Raw genomic sequence first — 24,439 nt, 5'->3', positions numbered from 1 at the left:
GGGGAACTGAATTGAGAACTGAGAACGCCAAGACAGATGCTGGTCTGGAGGTCAGTAGCGTGAGACCAATGACAGAGCACACAGGCTCGTGTGGCCTTTGGCAGCTAGGCTCATCAGTCTTCAGGGCCTTTCTAAAATAAAGGAGGAAAATCAGTTCCTGGCCGAGGCCGCTGGAAGCGCAGGTGACTCATCTAAAATAGATGTTGTTTGCCTGGGAACACCTGAACCCCTATTCCATTGTAGATCTAACGCAGAATCTTGTTAATTAGGAATCAAGGTGGGACTTAAAATTCCTTTCTTGTCTGCCGGGGGCAACAGCTGGGAGAAGAGCAGTGGGTGGCAGGGGGGCTGGGGTGTGTGTGTGTGTGTTAGGTAAAGGTGACAATTCTATTTGTAGTAGAGATTAAATGGGTCCTATTAGGTTTAAAAGTCAGTTCAGGGCCCAGCGGCATGGCCTAGCAGCTAAAGTCCTCGCCTTCAACATGCCGGGATCCAATATGGTTGATGCTGGTTCTAATCCCGGCAGCTCCACTTCCCATCCAGCTCCCTGCTTGTGGCCTGGGAAAGCAGTCGAAGACAGCCCAAAGCTTTGGGACCCTGCACCCACATGGGAGACCTGGAAGAAGTTCCTGGCTCCTGTCTTCGGATCGGCATAGCATTGGCCGTTTTGGTCACTTGGGGAGTGAATCACGGGACGGAGGAGCTTCCTCTCTGTCTCTCCTCCTCTCTGTATATCTGACTTTGTAATAAAGATAAATAAATCTTGTATAGAAAAAGTCAGTTCAAAAGTATGTTAATGAAAAAAACAAGTTGCAACCAAGCTCCATTTTCTCTAGTCTCTCTAGTAATTATCAGTCCGTCGCTGGGCTGCTGAATATGATGATAATAAGACAGCATTAAAATAGTCCCTTTCTTAGGGAGCTTTTCTCATGTAGCGGGGGTGGGGGGAGAGGAGAAGCACCTGCGCACAGAGTCGCGCGTGGAATTGAGAGGGAAAGCGGGGGAGAGCTCCCTGAGAGGGAGGGGGAGCTGAATTCGTGGCAGCTGTAGTAAGCAGCTGGGCCAAGGTGCCAGTCGCAAATCAGGCAGGACGCTTGGCAGGGCCCCTCGGCCACAGTGGTGATTGAGGGCCCCCCCGAAAGGCACTGCCTTGCAAAGTGGCCAGGGTCCCGTTCCACCAAGAGCCAGCTCGTGGCACTCCCCGGCCCGCTGCCACTGAAATTCTATGTGACCGTGTCCCAAACAGAACTGATGATACCACAAATGATACTGGGGGCGGGGGAGGCATACACTGCGTATCCCCTTGCAGTAAAAGGCTACAACTCCTCTACCTGGGTGCCGCCCCACCGCCACCGCACCCCACGTCTCCTGCCTGCTCCATCGCAGATTTCTTACAACAGGCAGAGCGCCAGGAGCTCCATTTCCCCGCTGGAAAGCGAGGCACAGCCGAGAAGAGAAAACCTTGCATGCCTGTTATTCAGGGCCGGAATGGGATTCGAATCCACGTTGTCGTCTCTTTTCCAGAGTCAGAGCTCTTTCTGAAGACAGACTAAACAATAAAAACTCAACACAGAAACCCAAAGCGCGCACGCACGCGCACTCACAAAATCTGGGGCTTGCAAAGGCACGGATGCGACCGCTGGCCCTACAAGCGACGCCCCCCTGCCTTATTTTAAATACCCCGAGGAGTGAGACACCCTCGGAAAAAAAGTAAAACAGCAGCCACCCGTGGAGCCCGGCGTTTTGGAGCCGTGCGTTGTGCTTTGGAGTGCTTCGCCTTTGCAAAGCGGAGCCTGGAAGAGCCAAGCCCGCGGGAACTGCCCCAGAAGACACTTGGCAGGTCCACTTTGGCGCTCGCCCAAGGTGGACGCTACCCTACTCGGAGCCGCGCGCGAGTGCGCAAAGGGTTAAGGGTGTGCACTGCAACTCGGCGAATTGGGAAAGTTCTCCGCGGAGCCCAAGGCGGACCCTGTCCGCGAGGCGGGCGGTAACAGGATGCCGGAGCCCGAGGCGCTCGCCCCCTCGGAGCGAACGAAACGAACCAATAAGGAAGGAGAGAAAACCCGGGTGCTGGAAAACCCGAAAAAGGGGGCTCGGCGGGAGCAGAGGGGGTGGAGACGGGGCGGGGAGGGAGGCGGGCCGAGAGCGCCCGCGGCGCGCCCGACGGCGGGGCAAGCCTGGCGGGCGGGCTGGGGAGGCGGGCGCCGGGCCGCCGCGCGTGACGTAGCGCCGGGCAGGGCGTTATCAGTTGCGGGGCCGCGGGGAGGGACGCGCGGCGGCGACGGAGGACGGCGCCGCCCGGACAGGGGTGCGCTGCAGCCGGTGCTCCGGCCGCGGGTCCCGAGCGCTCGCATCCTCCGTGCCCGGCGCCGAGCCCCCGCGGTAGGGCGGCGGCATGAGCGGGCGGCGGCAGCCCTAGCATCCCGCTCCTCCGGCACCGCCTGCGGTGACGGGTGTTCGCTGAGCCGGGGTAGGGGGCCATGAAGCCGAATCCGGCCGGGCCGGCGAGGGAGCTGGAGCCGCAGGCGCCGGCCCGGGGCGAGCAGCGCGCGGCGGAGCCCGAGGGGCGCTGGCGAGACAAGGGCGAGGTGGACACGGAGCGGCAGCGCACCCGGGAGCGGCAGGAAGCCACGCTGGCTGGGCTGGCGGAGCTGGAGTACCTGCGCCAGCGCCAGGAGCTGCTGGTTCGGGGCGCCCTGCACGATGCCGGGGCTGCCGCGCCCCGCGCCGGGGAGCTCTCGGAAGAGGCGGCGCAGCGCAGCCGCCTGGAGGAGAAGTTCTTGGAGGAGAACATCTTACTGCTGCGGAAGCAATTGGTAGGGTCGCACCCAAGGTGGGACGTGGGCTCTGCCTGCCGGTCCGGCAGGTGGCCGGGGGGGGCGGGCGCGAAGTGGCCTGTGACTTGGGCTATTTTGGATGTTGTGGGATCCTCGCCTGCACCCTGAATCCTGCGTGTGCCTGCGGCGCGTGGGTGTCGTTGCCCTTGCGCCTCGGGAGGGTCCCCGCTTTGTGTCAGGTGAGGGGCTGGCGACCTAGCCGGGAGGGAGCGGTCAGTCTTTCCTCAGCATTGGAGGTTCTTGGGAGTCGCCCGGCTCCAACCCTGGCTCTTTAGTTAGAAGAGTTTCTCCTCTTGGCAGCCCCCGCTTAAAATACCACGGCCTTTGGAGCTCTTCTTAGTTTCATCTCCTCCTGCCCAGAGGGGCGCCGGAGCCGAGGAGGGGCTTGTGCCGTGGTCAACTCTCCAAGGAGCCAAAGCGCCGCGGGCAGCTGGGCCCCTCCCGGGCTCCCGGCGCAGCAAGCCTGCTCTCTCCTGCCTGGTGCTTCAGTTCAAATAGAAGCCCTTTGTATCAAGGCGCTCAAACTAGATGCAAACGCTGGAAATGGGGCTGGAGAAAGAGCCGTCTTCTCCCCCCACCCCTTTCATTTTTTGTATTGTGTTCGCTCTGAGTAGAAGTGGAGGTGGGAGAGGATGGGAACCTGCCCGGGGAACCTGGTTGGGATTCTGTCAACGTCACACACAGCCACACTGTGCTGTCTGCATCCATGGGGTGGGGTGGGGGGTGGTGGATCAACTTTGCACCTTGGGGTCAGGAGGAGCAGTTTTTTGACCCCGCCTGGGTATAATGGCGGCAGCTTTGTTTCAGTGACCTCAGAATGTAGTTTTGGAAACAGCAGAAGATCCCTGTCTGACTGTCGTGTGATGCCATCTGAGAGCAGCCACATGCCAGAGAGTGGCTCTCTCCCAAGAAGGTGGCACGGCCGTGCGCTTGTCCTGTGTTTTCTTGTATCTCTTTTCAGATGATGCATGTTGGGCTTCAGAGTGCCTTAGTCTGCTCCATTTTTTTTCCTGAAAAGGAGAAATCCTCTTAGCACACAGGCTTAGGTCTCCAGGCTGTTTAAGTCAAAGGGACCTGCACGAGGAGTAGATACTGGTGAAGGTCGCTTTTATCTGTAGGGCCGTCGGCTGTAGTTTGGGCACTGCCTCTTTTTCTGTTTGGTTTGCCATTTTTCTGAGGGTTTGTGTGTGTGGTAATAGGGCAGAATTGTACGTTCACACAGGTTTGAGCGAGCCGTCTCTTCGTGCGTGGTCCTTTACGTTTTGTGCGTGGCCTTGTCGCCAGCAACTTTTTTTGTCTCCCCGGATCTGGAGATTGTGCGTGATGCATCCTGCTGTCTGCGGGCGGGCGGGCGGGGAGCAGGAGAGCGTGCGGGAAGCATTCCAGGCCGGGCCGGGTCTGCGGTGCTAGCTTCCTTTGGGGACCTGGCATCCTGATTGGAACCAGATGCCTTTTGAGTTGTTGAGCTTCTTCCAGCAGTAGGCACCACCAGGTGGCAGTGTGAGTTAGCCCGGGCGATCTGTCACCTTTGGAAACCCTAGCCGAGTTCACCTCTTGATGGGCCCTCCCTGGGGGGGTTTGGATTCTAGCAGCTCGGATTATACATGGCACTAGCTATTAGTATTCGTTTCTCACTTTCAAAGGCTGTAAGATTGATTAAACCCCACAAAGCAACTAATAGAAAACAAAACTGCAGGCCAAGACTTTTGGCTTCAAAATGTCACCTAAGTGAGAGTGTAACGTATTGTAGGAAATCTGTGACTTTGACTTCAAATTCAAGAGTCTACTGTGAGGCACTTTCTTCCCCCTGTTTCTTAAACTGGCTACACACAAGCCAATTTAAAGTTCCAGTGTATTTTTCTTGTCCCTACCTATAAAAAGTCTTTGTACATGTCAGTTAAGACCACAAAGAAGTCTTGTTAGAAGAATTTACATCGCCACCAAGTGAGAAAGAAGCGTAGGGCATACGCTTGCATTCTTAGAAGTTTTTATTTGAGGTCAAAATCAAGGCGTCTGGTCCCAGGGGGCTTTGGGTTTTGGAAGGCTGAGCGAACTCTTTGGCTGGGTCCCTTGGATAGTTGAAGCAGACTTTCCGGCCTTTTGTCACCAGAGAGCATCCACGCATCTTTCTTTTCCCTGTTTCTTCCTCGATAGAACTGTTTGAGGAGAAGAGACGCTGGCTTGCTGAATCAGCTGCAGGAACTCGACAAGCAGATCAGCGACCTGAGACTGGATGTGGAGAAGACGGCCGAAGAGCACGTGGAGACGGACAGCCGGCCCAGCTCGGGTGCGGGTTTGAGCGCTGGACCCAGCTCTGCTTCCACAGCTCCTGGTGGCTAACCTCCCCAGACCTGGGAGGGCGACAGTTTGCTGAGTGCAGAGTGTAAAGAACGGAGCCTGCCAGTCAGTGGCATGAGAGCAAAATCAAGTCAGGCAGGGAAAGTGCAGTAACAGGATCAATCTGAGTCTCTTGAGTTTAAACCTAAAAGCGGGCCCAGCCCGGTAGCCTAGTGGTTTAAGGCCTCACTTTACATGAGCCAGGATCCCATATGTGTACCAGCCAGTTTGTGTCCCAGCAGCCCCACTTCCCATCCAGCTCCCTGCTTGTGGCCTAAGCAAGCAATAGAGGACTGCCCAAAGCCTTGGGATCCTGTACCTGCATGAGAGACCCAAAAGAAGCTCCTGGCTCCTGGCTTCTGGCTTCAGATCAGTTCAGCTCCAGCTGTTTCAGCCACTTAGGGAGTGAATCGGCAGATGGAAGATCTTTCTTTCTGTCTCTCTTCCTCTCTGTATATCTACCTTTCCAATAAAAATAAATAATCTTAAAAAGTGAAAGCTTCTATTCAGATTTCTGGAGGAGTGATGCTTAGAAATTTGAGAATCTTAAAACTGGCTAGGGAATTAGTCACAGTTCAACTTCTGTTTTTTTTTTTTTCTTTCTTTTCTTTTAAGCCATTTGGCTCCTTAAATTTATTTTCCTCTCAGAGTTGCTCTTTCTGAAATACTAATGTGAAGCTGAGGCTCAGGTGGAACTGAGTTTCTTGCCCATCTTTTTTATTTTTTAAAGATTTATTTTTATTATTTTTTTTATTGGAAAGGCGGATATACAGAGAGGAGAGACAGAGAGGAAGATCTTCCGTCCGATGATTCACTCCCCAAGTGAGCGCAATGGCCGATGCTATGCCGATCCAAAGCCAGGAGCCTCTTCCGGGTCTCCCACGCGGGTGCAGGGTCCCAAAGCTTTGGGCTGTCCTCGACTGCTTTCCCAGGCCACATCCAGGGAGCTGGAAGGGAAGTGGGGCTGCTGGGATAGAACCGGCGCCCATATGGGATCCCGGGCGTGCAAGGCGAGGACCTTAACCACTTGTACCACCGCGCCGGGCCCTCTTGCCCATCTTTAAGGGTGGGGTCCAAGAGGCGGGTTAGTGCAGGGTGGAGTGTAACTCTCTGAAATGTCCCCACAGTTACTGTTCTTTGGCTTAAGGGGTTGTTTGAACCAAATTGCAGAGAAGTCGGGACACTCAAACCAAACGGCCGAGAGTGCTGCCCCACAGCACACAGCGTCCCTTTGCTTTCTCAGCTTGCGTGTTTATTGTGCCTTCATAGGATCTTAGTTCCAATGCTGTTTTTACTTTCAGGGTTTTATGAACTGAGTGACGGGACCTCTGGATCCCTCTCCAATTCCTCTAACTCGGTCTTCAGTGAGTGTTTATCCACTTGTCATCCCAGCACCTGCTTTTGCAGCCCCTTGGAGGCGACCTTGACCATCTCAGATGGTTGTCCCAAATCGACAGGTAAGGAACTTTTGCACCAAACTTTTGCATGGATAGAAAAAGGCATAACTGCTAGGGGCCAGGGGCCTTCGAAGACTCTAGCTCCAGTCTTGCTAGAAAACCAAACGGTCCTCAGTTTGTTGCCATTTGTGGCATGGTTGCCTGTAGGACCTAGATCTTCAATGAGGTGGTCATCCAGAACCATTTCAATCCTGCAGTATGCTCTGATAGTCTCATGCTGTTCGCTTGCAGAAATTCTGTCCCCATGGCCTAGATCTTGAGAGCTCAGCTTCTGAGCCTTCGGTGTTAGTTGAACTTGTTTGCATGTTGGTACGATGGCCTCCTCTGAGTCCTCCTGGCAGTCCTGTAGGACGCACGTGTTGTTAGCTCTTCTCGTGTATTGAAAGGTTAGGGAGTTACTTCAGGGTATGCAGCCCTTAAGTGGCGGAGGCAAGATGGAAGCTCAGGTCTGATGTCCAGGTCTCTGTTTCTGTACTGCCTAGGAAAGGACTCAGAAATCAGGTTCAGCCTTCTCATTGAACAGAGGAGAACTTTTGGCATGTAAGCCATCTTGTCATGGGATCTTCACCTGCTGAATGATAAGAGTTGTTGCCAGAACTTGGCACCCTTTCCTTAGTACCTATATACTGATTCCTTGCAAGAGCGAGAAGAAACGGAGGTAGTTGCTGTAAGTGCTGGCATAAAGCGTTGCACTCTTGGCTTGCCTGTGCCCTCCGCTGAGGGATCAGCCTGATTTGTTCAGACCTCAGGCAGCTGAAGTTGCTAATTGGCGCTTGTCTTTGTCCAGTGTGCTGTCAGAAGCGCTCATCTGGGGAGACACAGAACCGTATTATCTAGAGTGTCTGGGCCTCAAGTTCATTGGTGACTGCACCTGCCCCTTCACTCTGCAGATCTGGTTTCAGAGGGAAAATTTATAAACCTATTAAAGATACTTTGGCACAGGCTTTCCTGGAAGACAGATTCCTGGTCTCCCAAATGACAGCCTCCTGTAATTGGAGCACTTGTTGCCGTGGGCCTTGAGGGCTGAAATGTCTGTTTTATTCAACTCTAAATTGGGAAAAGGGATGAATGGCTATGAAATGGGGTGATGGCAAATGTGGCTTTTAGAAAGGCAGGGTGGAGGGAGGAGGGATGGGAGGGGTGTCAGGCTGGGAGTGGGAGGTCAAGCTGGTAGAGAAATTGCACTTTTGTTTTTATTATAATCTTGTCTGTGCAAATAAATCCTACCATCTCTTCATCTAGATGGTTTTTATTTTCCTTGAGACCGAAAGTTACCATTTTATCATTGAGACTGTGGGCCTTTCCCTTAAACAGTTATCACATAATCTGGCATGTAGTAAGTTCTCAATATTTGAATAGAGGACAAATTTAGTGATAAATTCAACTTTGATTTTGTCTGGTAGCCACAGGTCGTCAAAACATGGTATTTAAAATATTCACTGAGATAAACCACCGGAAATCTTCTAGATGAGAAAGGTAGCCCGCTCATTATACTTGGCCATGGACGTTTTTGAGATGTGGCAAATCTGTCCATTAATAGTCTTCAAAGCTTCTAAAATCTTATCAAGACTTCCTTGTCCCACTCAAATCTGCTGTGCTCTATCCTTCGGTGTCCCACTGAAAATACTGGCTGATGATTACTGAAATTACATGACTCTTTATTGGGATTTGACCAGTTTTTCTGGGCTTTGCCTGGACAGCTCTATTGGATTTGTAACCGAAGGAAGAGAGTTATGCCACAGCACTGGCCGCAAGGAATAAGGTTTTAAAAGAAGACACACAGTGGGAAGGGAACCCACGCAAAATGCAGTTTATTTAGATTCTTTCAAAGAGAAACCAAGAGCAAAAGAAAAGAGGGCGAGTGACTAGAATGTGTCAGAAAACACGTTTTCCCTGCGTGTAAATGCTGTGGGTATTGCCAAGCCAGGGCAGTGGGAAGTGATGAAGGAGGCGTGTGTTACTTGCTGTCCGCTCGCACTGACGTGCTGCTGTCCCATCAGTGGCATGCTGAGTCACACACGATTCTTTGCGTGCACACACCTGCTAAGACGATACTCCGGTCTCAACCATCGCTGAAGTCTCCTATGCTTTTTCTGTTACCCAGCAGTTGGGCAGCATTCTTACTGCTTGAATGTTGTTCCTCCCGAGCCTGTCACACATCGTTAGCAAATGTTTTTGCATCCAGGGATAGTGACAGGGTAGAGCTGGGGCAGGGTGCATGTCCTCTGAGTCAGGCTGCACGGCGCGGCCCCCTTGGTTGCTTCAGCGTGTCCCTTTAACTGTTTTTCAGATCTCCTAAGACGGCTGGACTGTAAAGAGGCCCAGCGTGATGGCCAGGCCTCGGGGGCTGGGGGCCGTCCCCCCTGCACACTACACTTTAACGTCCTTGATGTCATTGCAGATGTACACCCCAAGTACCAGTGTGATCTGGTGTCCAAAAACGGCAGCGACGTGTATCGCTACCCTAGCCCGCTGCACGCGGTGGCCGTGCAGAGCCCCATGTTCCTGTGCCTCACGGGCGGCCCTCTGAAGGACGAGGAGCAGCGACTGAGCGGGAACCACCCTGTCGCAGCCGGAGCCACCGGTGTGGGGTCCGACCCGGAGGCCGTCAAGACCGACAGTTCCCTGCCATCTCCCGGCGGCTCGTGGCCCGCCCCCCAGCCCTCCTCCAGCAAGAAGATGGACGGCTACATTCTGAGCCTGGTCCAGAAGAAGACGCACCCCGTGAGGACCAACAAGCCCCGAACGAGTGTCAACGCGGACCCCATGAAAGGGCTGCTCAGGAACGCCAGTGTGTGTGTGAGGGCGGCCGGCGGTGTCGCCCACCCGGGCAGCGGGGCCAACCTCAAGAACCCCAAGCAGACCTGCGTGCCCCCTGGCGGGATACCCTCTCTGGACAGTGGACCATTCTCCACACCCAAGCAGTGGGCCAAAGAATCGAAGGTGGAACAGCTGGAAAGCAAGCGGCCGCCCCTGCCCGACGGTGGCCTGCCGGGCACTGCCTCTTCAGAGCTTCAGAGCAAACACCTGCCCAAAACGGCCAAGCCGGCCCCTCTGGAGCCTGCATGGTGTCCCCCCGCAGGGTCAGGGGAGCCCGTCAAGGATGCCGCCACCCCTGGGGTGCACATCCCGGCCACCTCGCCGCTAGACAGCCCTGCCAGGGGCGCGGCACCCCTGCCGGAGAACAAAATGGCCCAGCCCGCAAAGAAGGCATCCCAGAAAAACAGCCTGCAGGCCGGGCCTCCTCCGGCCGCCGCTGCGCCTCCGCTGCCGACCCCAGCCTTCCCGGTGGAGGACAGGCCCAGCCTGGATTTCAAAAGTGAGGGCTCCTCCTCCCAAAGCCTCGAGGAGGGGCACCTGGTGAAGGCTCAGTTCATCCCCCGGCAGCAGCAGGTGGGCGGCAGGCCGAATCGGGCCCACCGGAGCGCGGGCGTGGCCAGGGCTGCCACCCTGAGGGCCCGCGGCCTGGCCTCGCAGGGGCCGGAGGGCGCGCTGCCCACCGTCAGGGAGAAAACCCGCGCGGCCGGCAAGAAGTGCCGCTTCCCCGACGACTTGGATACAAATAAGAGACTCAAGAAAGCCACCGCCAAGGGGAGGAAGAGTGTGGGCGGCGTGGGGCAGCCTGACAGCGGTCTGCCCGCTAGGCCCGTGGGCGGGGGCGCCGGCCACAGGGCGGGCACCAGGGCGCACGGCCACGGTCACGGTCACGGCCGGGAGGCGGTGGTGGCCAAACCTAAGCACAAGCGAACCGACTACCGACGGTGGAAGTCCTCGGCAGAGATCTCCTACGAAGAGGCCCTGCGCAGGGCCCGGCGGGGTCGTCGGGAGCCCGTGGGCGCCTACCCCTCGCCCGCCGTGCTGTCCTATGCCAGCCCTTACGCCTACGTGGCCAGCGACTCCGAGTACTCGGCCGAGTGTGAGTCGCTGTTCCACTCCACCGTGGTGGACACGAGCGAGGACGAGCAGAGCAACTATACCACCAACTGCTTCGGGGACAGCGAGTCCAGCGTGAGCGAGGGCGACTTCGTGGGCGAGAGCTCCACCACCAGCGACTCGGAGGAAAGCGGCGGCCTCATCTGGTCCCAGTTTGTGCAGACCCTGCCCCTGCAGGCGGTGGCGGCCGCGGACCTCCGCCACAACCCCACCAAGGCCTTTGTCAAAATTAAGGCTTCCCATAACCTCAAGAAGAAGATCCTCCGCTTTCGATCGGGCTCTTTGAAACTGATGACCACGGTGTGAGCCAGGAAAGGCATGGGGTGTTGAGCCACTGGCTTCTCGGCTCCCTTCCCCATCCTACTGATGGAGAAAAAAAAACCCATGATAAAACCCAGGTGGCTGATGTCTCCTCCTCCTGGCGTATAGACACTAGTGCCTTTAACGGAAGGTGAAGGGTGTGTTGTTAGTTAGAAGTGAATCTTGAGGTGTTTAACGGTGGTGACAGTGAAGGAGTTGTGTGGTGTCCCGTCGCTTTAGTTTCATCACGTCGGGGTCGGTAGAGGTTTGGCCGTACCGGTTTTCTTGGTAGAGGTGAAGGCTTTTGTTCTGGGGGAGGTTGGGAGGATGGAGTTGGAGGTGGCCCGTTTTGCGTCTGGCTGTCCGGCTGGGGGGCAGGCACCTAGCTGCAGGTGTGTGAAGTCGGTAACGGAGGCAGCCATCATTAGCTGGCCTTCGGTTGAGCCAGGTCTAAACATTGCTCAGTTCTCTCCCCGTTCCACTTTGGTGTCTGTGCTGTGTCCTGCACTCAGGATTTACAGGCGCTGCTCAAGTCCGGAGTTGACCAGCCGGTCAGGGAGGTTGTAACGCCTCGTGAGGATCCACGGCCGCTCTTGCCACACTTGGTGCCTGAGCCCTGGTTGCAGTAACCTGTCCTGGGGCTGCTGCCCCGTATGTTTTCGATGCCTTTCTCCCCCCCCATACTACTTTGTATTTGATCGGACCGTTTGTCCCTCAAAGGGCTTGCCTTTGGGATGGAATTTCATCCTTGGGCACAGAGAAATCACTTTTGCAGAAATAACTCAGACGTGCCTCCAAGCCTCGAATTGCTCGCAGAGGCTCTGCTGCCTGAGCGTTAGCCTAGACATACCGTGCAATCCAGCCCAGGTTGGACCACTGACCCTATTTGAAAGGGCTTTTTTTTTTTAAGAAAAATATGTGTGTGTATATATATACATATATATATATAATTTTTGGTAAACAGTGTTGTGTAAAATTGCTTTTTTTTAATACCGGTATATGCATGTTTTGAGCATGAGTCGCATTTGTTTTGACATTCTCGTTAATGTTAAATGGCTGTATGATATAAACAGTATGTGTTTTTTATATATCCTTGTGTAAATTTAATATAACACGTTATATGCTGTAATAAATGGTTTGTTTTACTGCTGTTACTTTTGTTATTTGCGTATAAAGCCAGATGTTTCTGCCTTGCGATCTTGGGTTGATCGCTGGTGGTGCCCGTGTGATTTATATTAGAAGTGGCCTGTGCTGGAATCTGATCGGCCCTGCGGACGGTAGGTTTTCAGTCTTCTTAGAATGAATGGTTAATAACCAAATGAGGACATGTAAACCAGTACTGAACGAATAGTAAAATACACTTAGTTTTAAGGTACATCTTGCAAATAATGAAAATATTTCTGGAGAGAACTCTTCCCTCCCATTTTTGTTTTTTGTTATAGAAAAGTACCAGCATCCGAGAAGGTTGGCAAGGGTAGGGCGGTGGACGGTGGTGCAGCTGCTGCGTCTGGCGTTGATTCTGTTTGCCTCGGCGCTTACGGCGAGCTGTCAGATGAACCACACTGCTGGTTTTGGGGATACAGATCCTGGCAAGCCTCCTCTCCCCTGCCCCGCTCTGGTACACTATAAATTTCAGGTGTCCTGATAACTGGTCTCTAAAAACTTAAGCATGTATTTCCTAAGAATAAGAAGAGTTCGTGTTCCCAGGAAACGTGAGAACACCTCAGGAAACATAATCACCCTAAGATTATAAGATAATCAAGTGCTTATTTTTAGATTCAAAATTTCTCATTTGTTTCAGACGTTTGTCAGCGGCTCCTCTCCTTGTGTCCAACCAGGATTTAGAGTTATGCATTGCATTTGTCTATAGCTTTCCAGTCTCACATTTTTAAAAGAAATTACATTGGCTATGAAAAAAAAAAAGTGCATTGAGAGTCAAAGGGGGGAGAGAGAGGGAAGTGCCATCTGCTGGTTCACTCCCTGAATGCCCACGAGCCACCGCTGGGTGTGGTGGCCTGGAGCAGGGATCCCACGCAGTCCAGGGATCCCACTCAGTCCCATGAGTCCTTGCTGGAAGCCTTCTATGGTTCAAACTGGCAGGAAGTTGAAGTCAGTGGCCAGAGCCGGGAACTGGACTCGGGCACTCCACTATGGGAAACTGACCACTAAGCTCAATGTGATTCCCTGACAGCGGCTACTGACTGATTTATTTTGAACTGTTTCTATGGGAGGCTCAGAGGCTGAGCTCTTACCTGCTGTTCACTCCAGTGCCAGCGGCAGCCAGGGCTGAGCCAGGCGGAAGATGGGGGCTCTCAATAGTCACAAGTTTCCCAAAGGTACCGGCGGTTGGGACTGTCACCCGTTACCTCCCTGGGGGCACCTTGGTAGGAAACTGGAATTGGGAATGGAGCTAGAGAAGAAACCTGGGCTCCCAATAGAGGACACAGACACCTCAGCCATTGTCCTCACAGCCCCGCCACCTGCCCATCCCTGACCTTGGGTCATGCAGAAGACACTTTCCTGGATGTGGCTGTTTCCCTTTGTCACCCTTTGGCATCTTCTGTAAACTCCGTGGCTTCCTGAGGCTCAGGTTAAACATTCTTGGCCAGATTTTCTTGTTGACGTGTGCACATTGTGTTGACTCATTGAATTTAAGAGTGATCCAGCCCTTGATTCAGTTGATGGTCATAGATTTCTTCATTAAAAAAAAAAAAACATTGTCCTTGCAAATGATAGTTACTGTGCGGGTGATGCACGGATGCTGTGCGGCTGTATCCTGTTCCTCGGCCAGTTCTACTTCGTTGCTTTAGCTTGTATTACTGATCCTTGCTTGCATTATTGTGTTGGAGCATAAAATGGCAGTTTTCTAAATAATTTTCCTTTAACCTTTTATTAGCTGACATTCTTACAAAAGCTGTTTTGGTTTGCTTCCTGTTTATTTTGAATATCGTTATGGACTCATGAACTTGTATTGATCTAATATCTTATATTAGTAGTAGTCTCTTCTTGTAGAAACCCAGCCCATGGCAAACCTGGTCAGTGGGAAGATACATTTTACAAGGAAACTGTAGAGCCGGGTCATACTTCTAACATTTATTATGAAATGTAGTCAGTTTAAACAATTTTGTCTATTTATCTCTTTTGAGAATTGGAGATGCAGCAAGAGAGAAACTGTTCAGCGGCCTCATTCCCCAAACACCTGCAGTGGCCTGGGTGGGTCAGGTTGCTGGCAGGAGCTTGGGACTCATCCGGGCCTCCCACGGGGGTCATTCCCACCCCATGATGAGTGCCATGATCGCAGGAAGCTGGAGTTAGGATCGGGGCTGAGCACTTTGTTTGAAATGGGAGACTTAACTGCTAGGCTATGTGTCCAGCCCCCAAAACTAATTTTTCAAATGCTAAGTTGCAGATGTTTAATTTTAATAAGACAAATTCCCCGTAACTATTTTTGATTCTGTCTTGGAAATGTTTCTTCTCTCCTGTGCTTTATACATGTCTTACCCCAGCACGGCTTTTTTCTTTGGAATGAAATTATTTCCCCATGGCTTTTAAAGGTCATTTCCTTTAAGCAAGACAGGTTTTTCAATAAGACAGCTTTTTCGCAAGACGTCTCAGATAACTTCATTTCTTCAAAATGTCATAGGATCGCTCGTCTTTTAACATTCATCTGTTTTATGTACAACCCAGCTTTGTTAGCATTTCTTTGATTGCTAACTCCGTGTAAACCATGCACCAAGCAGGGCATGAGCTGGGCATCTGTCCCGAGGCTGTGACCCGAGCGGGGTACAGCCATCCGAGCGGGGTACAGCCATCCGAGCGGGGTACAGCCATCCGAGCGGGGTACAGCCACCAAGTTTATTGTGAGGCAACTGAGAGCAGCAGTTGGTTCTTGAATCAGTTCCAACTTACTCTCAGTGAGCGTTATTTTCAGAAGGAGACACTTTCTGAAAAGTAGCTTCTGTGTAATTACATTTGAGTTGACAACAAGTAAGACAAGTGTGAAAAGCAGGATTTTCAAAGGACCCAGGGTTCCTCCTGCTCCCAGTCCATTGCCGGACTTCCCTGTCGTGAACACCGCTGCGCTTGGAAAATGGGCTCTTGTTCGTTCTTTTTTTTTTAAAGATTTATTTTTATTATTTTTTCATTGGAAAGGCGGATATACAGAGAGGAGAGACAGAGAGGAAGATCTTCCATCCGATGATTCACTCCCCAAGTGAGCGCAACGGGCCGATACTATGCCGATCCGAAGCCAGGAGCCTCTTCCGGGTCTCCCACGCGGGTGCAGGTTCCCAAAGCTTTGGGTCGTCCTCGACTGCCTTCCCAGGCCACAGGCAGGGAGCTGGAAGGGAAGCGGGGCTGCCGGGATTAGAACCGGCGCCCATATGGGATCCCGGGCGTGCAAGGCGAGGACCTTTAACCACTTGCGCCACCGCGCCGGGCCCTCTTGTTCGTTCTTTCAATGAGAAAATAGCTAGTATTGTGGTTATAAACAAAAGAGCTCCTGAAAATATTTGCCTTTGTTTTAAAAATTACAAATGCTCCTTGTAAAGAGAAAATAATGTATCCAAACAGTATGCAAAGTCGTAAGAATTCTTACCCATCATTCCTCCCTAAATCCCGCTTTCCAGTAAGTTCTCTGTAGCTCTGTGTTCTGTTGTTCGCACGGACAACACGCAGCCTCTGTGTTTCCTGTTGACTCCAGCTGTGTGCCTTGGTGGCGTGCCTCCCTCACTCCACGAGGCCCTGTGCAGTGCTCTTCATTCTTGGTGTTCAAGGGGCTGCGTCTCCTTAGAAACACCCTAATGTTTAGCATCAAAGTGTCTTACATTCACACGTTTATTATCTTTCTAGTTTCTCCGTGTATTTGGTTATTTTGTGTGGTGAGCTCGCTTCGTGCAGGCCGTTATCAAAGCAGTGGCTGGAGGTTTGCTTAAGGATTTTGACATGCCAAAGAAATTTCGTGTTCCTTCTGCCAGATGCCTCAGGGGTATTTCCAGGTCGGACCGCCTTTGAAGTTAGCCGCTTCAAGGTTCTCTCGATAGAGAGTAAGTGCAAAAACAAACCCTAGATCTGCTTCTGATGAGGCCTTTCCCAAAGGATCTAAACTTCCTGATTGAAAAAAAAAAAAGGTATTTATTTTTATTGGAAAGGCGTATATGCAGAGAGAAGGAGATACAGAGAGAAACATCTTCTGCCTGTTTGTTCAGTCTGAAGCCAGGAACTTCTTCTGGGTCTCCCACATGGGTGCAGGGTCCCAAGGCTTTAGGCCATCCTCAACTGCTTTCCCAGGCCACAAGCAGGGAGCTGGATGGGAAGTGGAGTAGCCAGGATATGAGCTGGTACCCATATGGGATCCTGGCATGTGCAAGGTGAGGACTTTAGCCATTAGGCTACTGCACCTGGCCCAACTTCCTGATTTTCATCCCGCACTACCAAACAAGTTTTTTACTTGGAATCTAACCCTTTAGTGACCGTGGGAGTATGGGGGATGTCTCAGTCCCAGATGCTGCCCAGTGAAGCCAAATCCTTGGCCCTGAATGACTGTCCAAACCTGAAGCCTTGGTTAAGGGCCCCTCCCCCGACTTTCAGGGGTGTCCTACAGTACACAGTTAAGAATCAGCTGTCATTTCTAAGTGTTTGTGCAATGACAAGATCGGGTTTCCACGTTCAGCACATGGCTGGAAACAAACCATGGAGCCATTCATTGCTTTTGTCAGTAAGTTGGGTCTTCTGCCTCTGCACCTTTTTCGTAGTTTGGTTAAGGTGAAACTGAAGAGCAACGAGATGCACACATTCCAAATGTGTGGTCTGAGAGGTCCGACCCGTGAGCACTCCACTGCACGCCCCGCGCTCAGCGTGACTAACGGTTCCCTGACACACTTTGCCATCCAGCCCCTGCTCTGCCCCCTCTCTAGTCAACCTCTTCTCTGCTTTCTCTTGCGATTATCTAGTATTTTCTAAAATTTTATAGAGATGGGATGAAACTATGTATCTTTTTGTCTGTTTTATTCAACATCATTTTTTAGGTCTATCCATGTTGTTCCATTTGCGAATAGTTTATTTTGTCGCATTGCTGAGTTGCATTCCAATATATAGATTTTTTTTTTTTTTTTTTGCTGATGGGCATTTATGTTTTTTTTCTAGTTTGAAGCTGCTCCAATGAAAGCTGTCATGCATATTCATGCATGTTCATGTGTAGGTCGTCATGCAGTCACTGGTCCTGGTTTCTGTTGGGTAAACATTTGGAGGTGTGAAGTGCTTGGGTAGCTCGTGTGGTCTTAATTTGCATTTCCCTGCTGACTAACACTGTTGATTGTATTGTCACGTGCATATTGACGTCTGTGTACAAGTGTGTATAAGCTGCAGGTGGCGGCTTGACTCACTTTTCCACGGCGTCGGCCTGCTTCAGTCAGTTTTCTATTTCTTTTATGTCACAGCATGGATGTTCCAGCTGGGACTTCTCTGCCTATCCGGATCTGCGAAAGCATTTTCTTCTATGATGCCTCCTTGCAGGGGTTGCATGGTTGTTCAGTTCTCACGTAGTCTAATGGCCTCTTTCTGGACGTGACCCGAGCTGCGGTCATGTCCAGTTCTTCCAGTTGCATCCAGTAGTCTAGCAATACTCGTTGAGATGGCTTTCTCGTGCACACTTCCCCCCTTGTCGGACACCTATCCGTCTCTCCGTGGGTTCTCTTCTGCTGATACATCTGTGCCTTGCTCCTTCACCAACACCAAACTGCACATTTCTGTAGCGTTACGGGAAGTCTTGAAATAAGCAGGGTAAATCTGCCACACTGGCTCTGCGCTTCTCCCCGTTTTATAATTCCTTTGACTGTTCTGGGTCCTTCGCACCCTCATACATGATTTAGAGCTAGGTGGCCAATATCTGTAAAGAAAAACCTACTGAAATTTTCCCATTGTCTCAGCAAATATAGATCACTAAAATGGATATTGCCATCTTTACAAAATGAGGGGCTGGTGTTGTGGCTCAGTGGGTCAAGCTGCCTCTTGAGACACATCCTGTGGTAAAGCATTGCTTTGAATCCTGGCTCTGCTTCCAGTCCAGCTGCCTGCTAGGGTGCCTGAGAAGGGAGCAGGTGACGGCCCAAGGACTCGGCACCATTCTGCATGTGGGAGTCCCGGATGGAGCTCCTGGCTCCTGGCTTTGACTTTGGCGTGGCCCAGCCTTGGCTGCCGCAGTCATTTGAGGAAAGAAGGAGAGTGTGGATTTATTTTCTCTGTCTCTCCTTCTCTCTGTAATTCTGCCTTTCAAATTAAAAGAAACAAATCCTATTTTATGAAGATTTTTTTGTTTGTTTTATTGGAAAGGCAGATATACAGAGAGGAGGAGAGACAGAAAGATCTTCCGTCTGCTGGTTCACTCTCTAAGTGAACCAGCAACAGCCAGAGCTGATCCAAAGCCATGAGCCAGGAGCTTTTTCTGGGTCTCCCACACGGGTGCAGGGTCCCAAGGCTTTGGGCTGTCCTCGACTGCTTTCCCGGGCCACAAGCAGGGAGCAGGACAGGAAGTGGAGCACCTGGGACACAAACCGGCACCCATATGGAATCCTGGCATGTGCAAGGTGAGGACTTCAGTCACTAGGCTACCACACCTGACCCAATAAGCAAATTTTTAAAATATTTCAAATAAAAATAAATAAATCTTTATTTATTGCCTTTTTTAGTTTTAAAGTTTCCAAATGGCTTTTTACAATTATTATTAAAAAGGTTTCTATTTTTCTACTCACATTTTCGTCTTTTTATTCATCCCAAATGTATTTGTCTTGATGTTAAGGATCATAGTTGGAATAACTCTGCTTCAAGTCTTTCTTTGGCGGTTTCAGCATCTGTGTCATTTTGGGGTTGATGTCTGTTGGTTGCTTCTCCCTTGAGAATTGTTCACATTTTCTGCTCTTGAGTTGTTAAGTGATTTTGGATTGTATCCTAACCCTTGTCCGGGGATGGTTCTGAGTTCTTGGGAGCATGCTGGCGTGTTTGCTTTAGCAGGCCGTCGACCCAGTTCGGCTCTAAGATCAGGCGGCTTTCCACGAGTGGCGCTTCCAGGCCAGTTCAGGGGATGCCGCTGTGCCGCTCTGTGACATGCGCAGTTCGGGGCTGCAGCTGCGACTTGCAGGTGGTTCAGATCTTAGACCCACTCGCCAGGGCTTTGTTGCGTTGGTTCATGTCTTTCCGTTGCAGAATTAGAGGGCCTCTTTCCTCCCTGTTACTTCCCCACCCCACTACGCATCGTCTAGCTCTAAGGCTCAAGATTTCCTGGTCTCCTGTGCAGAAAAGAATGCTCCCTTGGAATGTTAGCTGCTTCATGGACATGTTGTTCCTGTAAGTGGGGCTAACTCCAGGAAAAGGAAGTGGAACAAGAAAAGGGACATTCAGCCATCTTTCTGAGTCCAGCTGCTTTTGTACTTTGCACAGTTCTCAGGCAAATAACTCCGGCCCTGCCCCCAGGTTTTGCTTGTTTGTTTGTTATAGAGCTTCAGCTGTTAGCAGCAGGGGTGACAGGTTGCAGTGGGCTCACATTGCCCTGGCAGAACCATAACCACCTGGCCGATGTATTTTGCACATGGATACAGTTCAAAGGCCCCGGAGGGTTCCTCCTCACCCTCCTCTCAAACACACCCAGGCTTCCTGGGTTCTGGTTTTAAAATCCGATATAATGGGAAAAGTTGTCACAAGCAAGAAAATCCCTTTTCAGTGTTGAAGAGGGTTTATTTAACATTGGCTCAGTAACTTTTATTTTACTCTTTTCTTTTCCCAGGCACAAACCTTTCATTTGGAAGGTAGGGGAGAGCTTGATAATTATTTGTTCCTATACCATGCTTTCTTTGGAAGCTAAGGGGAAAAAAATGACATTCCTGCACGCGCGTGTGGCCTGAAGCATTTAAGAGAGCCTTTTGTTTCCTTGCGAGTCACTTTGTTCGGTTTCAAGCCTGTTGCTTTTAATTATTTACCTGATCATCTTATCCCTGACTGTAACATCAGTACAGTACATGTTTATGCCTTTGAAATGGTTATTTACCTCTTGGCCCGCTGTGGGTTTTTGGAGCTGTTACAAGCTATCTGTTAACCAGAAGGACTAGCAGCATGGAGCCCAAGGCTGATACGCAGAATTATTTTAATCCAAGGACTGCTGCCCAGGTAAATAACTGCTTTGGAATTATGGCTGGAGCCATGGGTGACAAATTCATTTTTATGTTTGACTACAAGAGATACAGATTTCCATGGTTACCAAAGTAAAAAGGTATGTTAGATATCACTCATTTAGATAGCTGTTATGTTGTTTCCTTAAGATTTATTTTATTTTTACTGGAAAGGCGGATATACAGAGAGGAGAGACAGAGAGGAAGATCTTCCGTCCGATGATTCACTCCCCAGGTGGCCACAACGGCTGGAGCTGAGCCAATCCGAAGCCAGGAGCCTCTTCCGGGTCTCCCATGCGGGTGCAGGGTCCCAAAGCTTTGGGCCGTCCTCGACTGCTTTCCCTGGCCACAGGCAGGGAGCTGAATGGGAAGTGGGGCTGCTGGGATTAGAACAGGCACCCATATGGGATCCCGGACGTTCAAGGCAAGGACCTTAACCATTGCGCCATTGCACTGGGCCCAGCTGTTATGTTTTAAAGGAAATGTTGTAAATGTAAGATTTCTAAAAGGATTTATTTATTTATTTTTGGGAAGGCAGATTTACAGAGCGAAGGAGAGACTGGAATAGAAAGATCTTCCATCTGCTGCTCCACTTCTCCAATGGCTTCAATGGCCAGAGTTGGGCCTTTCTGAAGCCAGGAGCCAGGAGCTTCTTCTGGGTCTCCCACACGGGTTCAAGGTCCCTAGTCCTTGGATTATGCTGGGCTGTTTTTCCCAGGTACATCAGCTGGATCGAAAGTGGAGCAAGTGGGACATGAGCCAGTGCCCAAATGGGACGCTGGTGTCGCAGGCAGAGGCTTTAATCTACAATGCCAGGGTGCCAGCCCTCGTAAATATAAGGTTTTTAAAGTTGCAGGTTGGAGAGTTTCATTGGGAAACTGGAATTAATGAGCAAATTCAAGATGGTCACAGAATGAATTTGGTTCTAGGTAAATAGCCACAAAGTTGATTTGTTTATCAACTTCTTATACAAAATGGATTGAACTTTACCCTGGGCAGGCAAGCTGGCACAAAGGCACTCTTGGTCTTGAGACTGCCTTTCCAAACTGTATTCTTTCTCAGAAGGAGACAGGTCCTACATTTCTGCCTTTTAGGGGGTTCTGGTGTTGAATTTCTCATGTGACAGTAACCCAGACTGTGAAATGAGAGGTTGAAATGACTGAGAACTTTCTTCTTGTAAGAAACTGAAAATAACCTTTGTTACAAATATTACATAACTGTGTTATAGAAAAAAAAAGCACAGGGCCTGGTGTGGTAGCCTAGTGGCCAATGTCCTTACTTTGCATGTGCTGGGATCCCACCTGGGTGTTGGTTTGTGTCCTGGTTGCCCTACTTCCCATCCAGCTCCCTGCTTGTGGCCTGGGAGATCAGTTGAGGTTGGCTTAAGGCCTTGGAACTCTGCACTGGTGTGGGAGACCTGGAAGAAGCTCCAGGCTCCTGGCTTTGGATCAGCTCGGCTCTGGCCTTTGCAGCCACTTGGGGAGTGAATCAGTGGACAGATGATCCTCCTCTCTGTCTCTCCCCATCTCTGTAAATCTGCCTTTCCAATAAAATAAATAAATCTTTTCTAAAAAGCCTCCGCAAATATGCAAAAAATAAGAATGTAAAGGCAGCATTTTCGTTATCCAGAGATGATTCCTGTTCATGTTTATCTGTCCTCCCAGAACCCCTTGCAATTATGTTTATACGGACACACAGATATGCATGTTGTTCACAGAATAACATCACACTTTACTTGTTTTTCTGCACTTTTTTGTTTTCAAGTCAAGAATCTCTTTGGGGTCGGCATCATAGCATAGTCGTCAAGCTGCCAGCTGTGATACTGGCATCCCGCTGGGTGCTGGTTTTAGAGTCAGCTGCTCCACTTGGAATCCAGCTCCCTGGGAAAGCAGGAGAAGATGGTCCAAGTATTGGGACCCCTGAACCCACGTGGGAGAGCAGTGGGAATCTCTGGACCCCTGGCACAGCCCCAGGCTTTATGGGCATGTGGGGAGTGAATGAGTGGATGAAAGGTTATCTCTCTCTCTCGGAGTCTCTTCCTGTTGCAACTCTATCTTTTGAATATATAAAAACAAATCTTTTTAGAAAAAGATTGTTTTCCTTTTCACATAAATTTGTTTTCCTTTTTCTAATTGCCAGTTTATAATCACATTTTACCAACTGTTTAGAGAAACTCTCACAAAGATTAAAAATGTGTAATGAAAAAATATAATAGCCTAGGGCCTGGTACGGTGGCCTAGCAATTAAAGTCCTTGCCTTGCATTCACCGGATCCCATATGGGCGCCGGTTCTAATCCCGACAGCCCCACTTCCCATCCAGCTTGTGGCCTGGGAAAGCAGTCAAGGACGGCCCAATGCCTTGGGACCCTGCACCCAAGTGGGGGACCTGGAGGAGGTTCCTGGCTCCTGGCTTCGGATTGGCTCAGCTCCAGCCATTGCGGCCACTTGGGGAATGAATCAGTAGATGGAAGATCTTCTCTGTCTCTCCTCTCTGTATATCCACCTTTCCAATAAAAATAAACAACTCTTTAAAATATATATAATGGCCTAAATAAAATATCTTTCCTTGATAACAGAGGCTGTTATTCTAACTATTGGCTTGGATTCATTTGGCTCAGAGATTTCAGGAAAGGACTTGGGCAGGCCACGAGCTGACGTTGGTGATCACGTGGCCAATCTGTCGTGTCTCAGTATGTTCATGGAGACACCAAAGGCACAGGTGGCCTGCTTGTGCTCTGGGGAATTCTGACATCTGTTCTGCCAGGAAGTTCCTAACAGGAACTGTGAGGAAGGTAGCTACCTACATTTGGTAACATCTACTTTCTTTTGAGTAGCTCAAGTGATGCCTGAAGAAGGCCCAGGCGTGGGAATAAGCAGTATTGCAAGGGCGCATGTCACTGGTAACCATCAGAAGTGGCCCATATGTGTTTTTGTTCTCTGACTTATATACCACAAAAGAATAGCATTGCACTTCTTCCCAAAGACCCAGAAACTTGCCCAGAGGAAGAACATTTTCTTTCCAGAATCTTAGCAATGGATATTTAGAGGGAAGGATTTAGGAGACTAAGTATGGCTCACTGCCTGAGATCACAGATTTCATTCTTGAGAAGCAAATTTCTGCAGGAGCAGTACAACAGCTCGATGCATGGATTTCGCTCGCTCTCTCTCTTTGTTCCCCTACTCATGTTTTTAAATGTGAAGAGCAAAAGATGACTGCAGCTTTGCCTTCCTTATCAAACTGTAATGAGAATTTTGGTGTTCTTCCTCTAGGTAATTTATCTATGCATGTACCATCATTGCTATTACATGTATGTTCCCATACTGTACATACATTCACGTATACACATATAGGAACATATGGTTTATACACAGGGCATGTACTTGCATGAATATATCAGGATATGCCTGCTGTGCATACAGACATATATATATGCTTAACATTAAGGATTGTCTCAGATTACTAGGGTCTAATCGGATTTTATCACGGCTCCATCCTATTCTATTTTGCTGTGCAATAACTTACTCAGCCATTTCTTTGCTCATGGAAATTTATCTTCTTTCCTCCAGGCTCTGTGTCTCCCAGCCCACCCACCGTCTGCGTACCAGACGCTCTGTGAGAGCTCCCGCCTTCTGCTCTCCACCCGTTCTCAGGGAACTTCTCCAGGATCCACAATCTGGAACATTCCCTGAGGGACCTGATCTCCGGGGTCAAGCTTCTTTTGAGCTCGCTGGCTCTGCTCCATCCTGATGGACTCAACATCTTGAACCATTCCGTCTCATAAGTTTGTTTTGCTCGGAACTTGCACTCTTGGTTTTCTTTCCTTTTCCTGTCCCCAGTCCTGTCTGCAGATTCCCAGCTGGTCCTGGCTTTGCAGAGCTCAGCCCCTGGGCGCGATTCCAAGGCCTCCCGATCACCATCACGTGGAAGTGGGGGTACACAACATCAGGGGGAATGCCTTCTTGATAAGAATTTTCCCCCATACCTAGAAATATTTTCTTGGGACAGAATCCCAGAGATGGAATGACTGAATTAAAGAACATGACTATTTTCAAAGTTATTAATATAAATTGCCAACTGAATAGGAGCCGATATTTATTCATCATTTTGGTGACATTATCTCCTTTAACTCTCAGAACAGTTCTACGTGTAGTCCCATTATGGACAAGGAGAAGGTACCACGAGCGCATGTGTAATGCTACGAGGTTGAATGCTGAGTTGTGTTCACTGGAATTCAATAGGTTCCCATAGGCTTTGTATGCTTACTGGAAGGAAGTATGCTAACAGGGAAGATCAGTTAAATAGTTTTTCTCTTTCTTTAAAAAAAAAATTGTTGTGAGTTTTTGAAGACATTAGTTGTGCACGAATTATTACTTATAAAATCAGCTTGACTAAAAGATAAACAGGAAGGCGCACTGT

General features: G+C 50.2%; 1 protein-coding gene across 4 annotated transcripts; it reads left to right on the top strand.

Moving 5' to 3' along the window:
• Positions 1–2,480: 2,480 nt before the first annotated feature.
• On the top strand, positions 2,481–11,124 carry DACT1 (dishevelled binding antagonist of beta catenin 1). Of its 4 annotated transcripts, none has more exons than XM_040969771.1 (5): positions 2,481–2,816; positions 4,992–5,124; positions 6,476–6,631; positions 9,033–9,880; positions 9,926–11,124. In XM_040969771.1, the coding sequence occupies exons 1-5, from the start codon at positions 2,481–2,483 to the stop codon at positions 10,868–10,870; spliced, it is 2,418 nt and encodes an 805-aa protein (XP_040825705.1). In that variant the 3' UTR covers positions 10,871–11,124. The 4 variants fall into 4 exon arrangements, with proteins under 4 accessions (XP_040825705.1, XP_040825703.1, XP_040825704.1 ...); XM_040969769.1 differs by having other exon boundaries at positions 8,922–9,880; XM_040969770.1 differs by having other exon boundaries at positions 9,033–11,124.
• The last annotated feature ends 13,315 nt before the right edge of the window (positions 11,125–24,439 follow it).

This window comes from Ochotona curzoniae, unplaced genomic scaffold, assembly GCF_017591425.1.
Source record: "Ochotona curzoniae isolate NIBS_2020 unplaced genomic scaffold, NIBS_Ocur_1.0 scaffold_4701, whole genome shotgun sequence".
NCBI classification, from domain to species: Eukaryota; Metazoa; Chordata; class Mammalia; order Lagomorpha; family Ochotonidae; genus Ochotona; species Ochotona curzoniae.
Note: the sequence above shows the minus strand (reverse complement) of the source record. Positions and strands in the feature narration are given on the sequence as shown.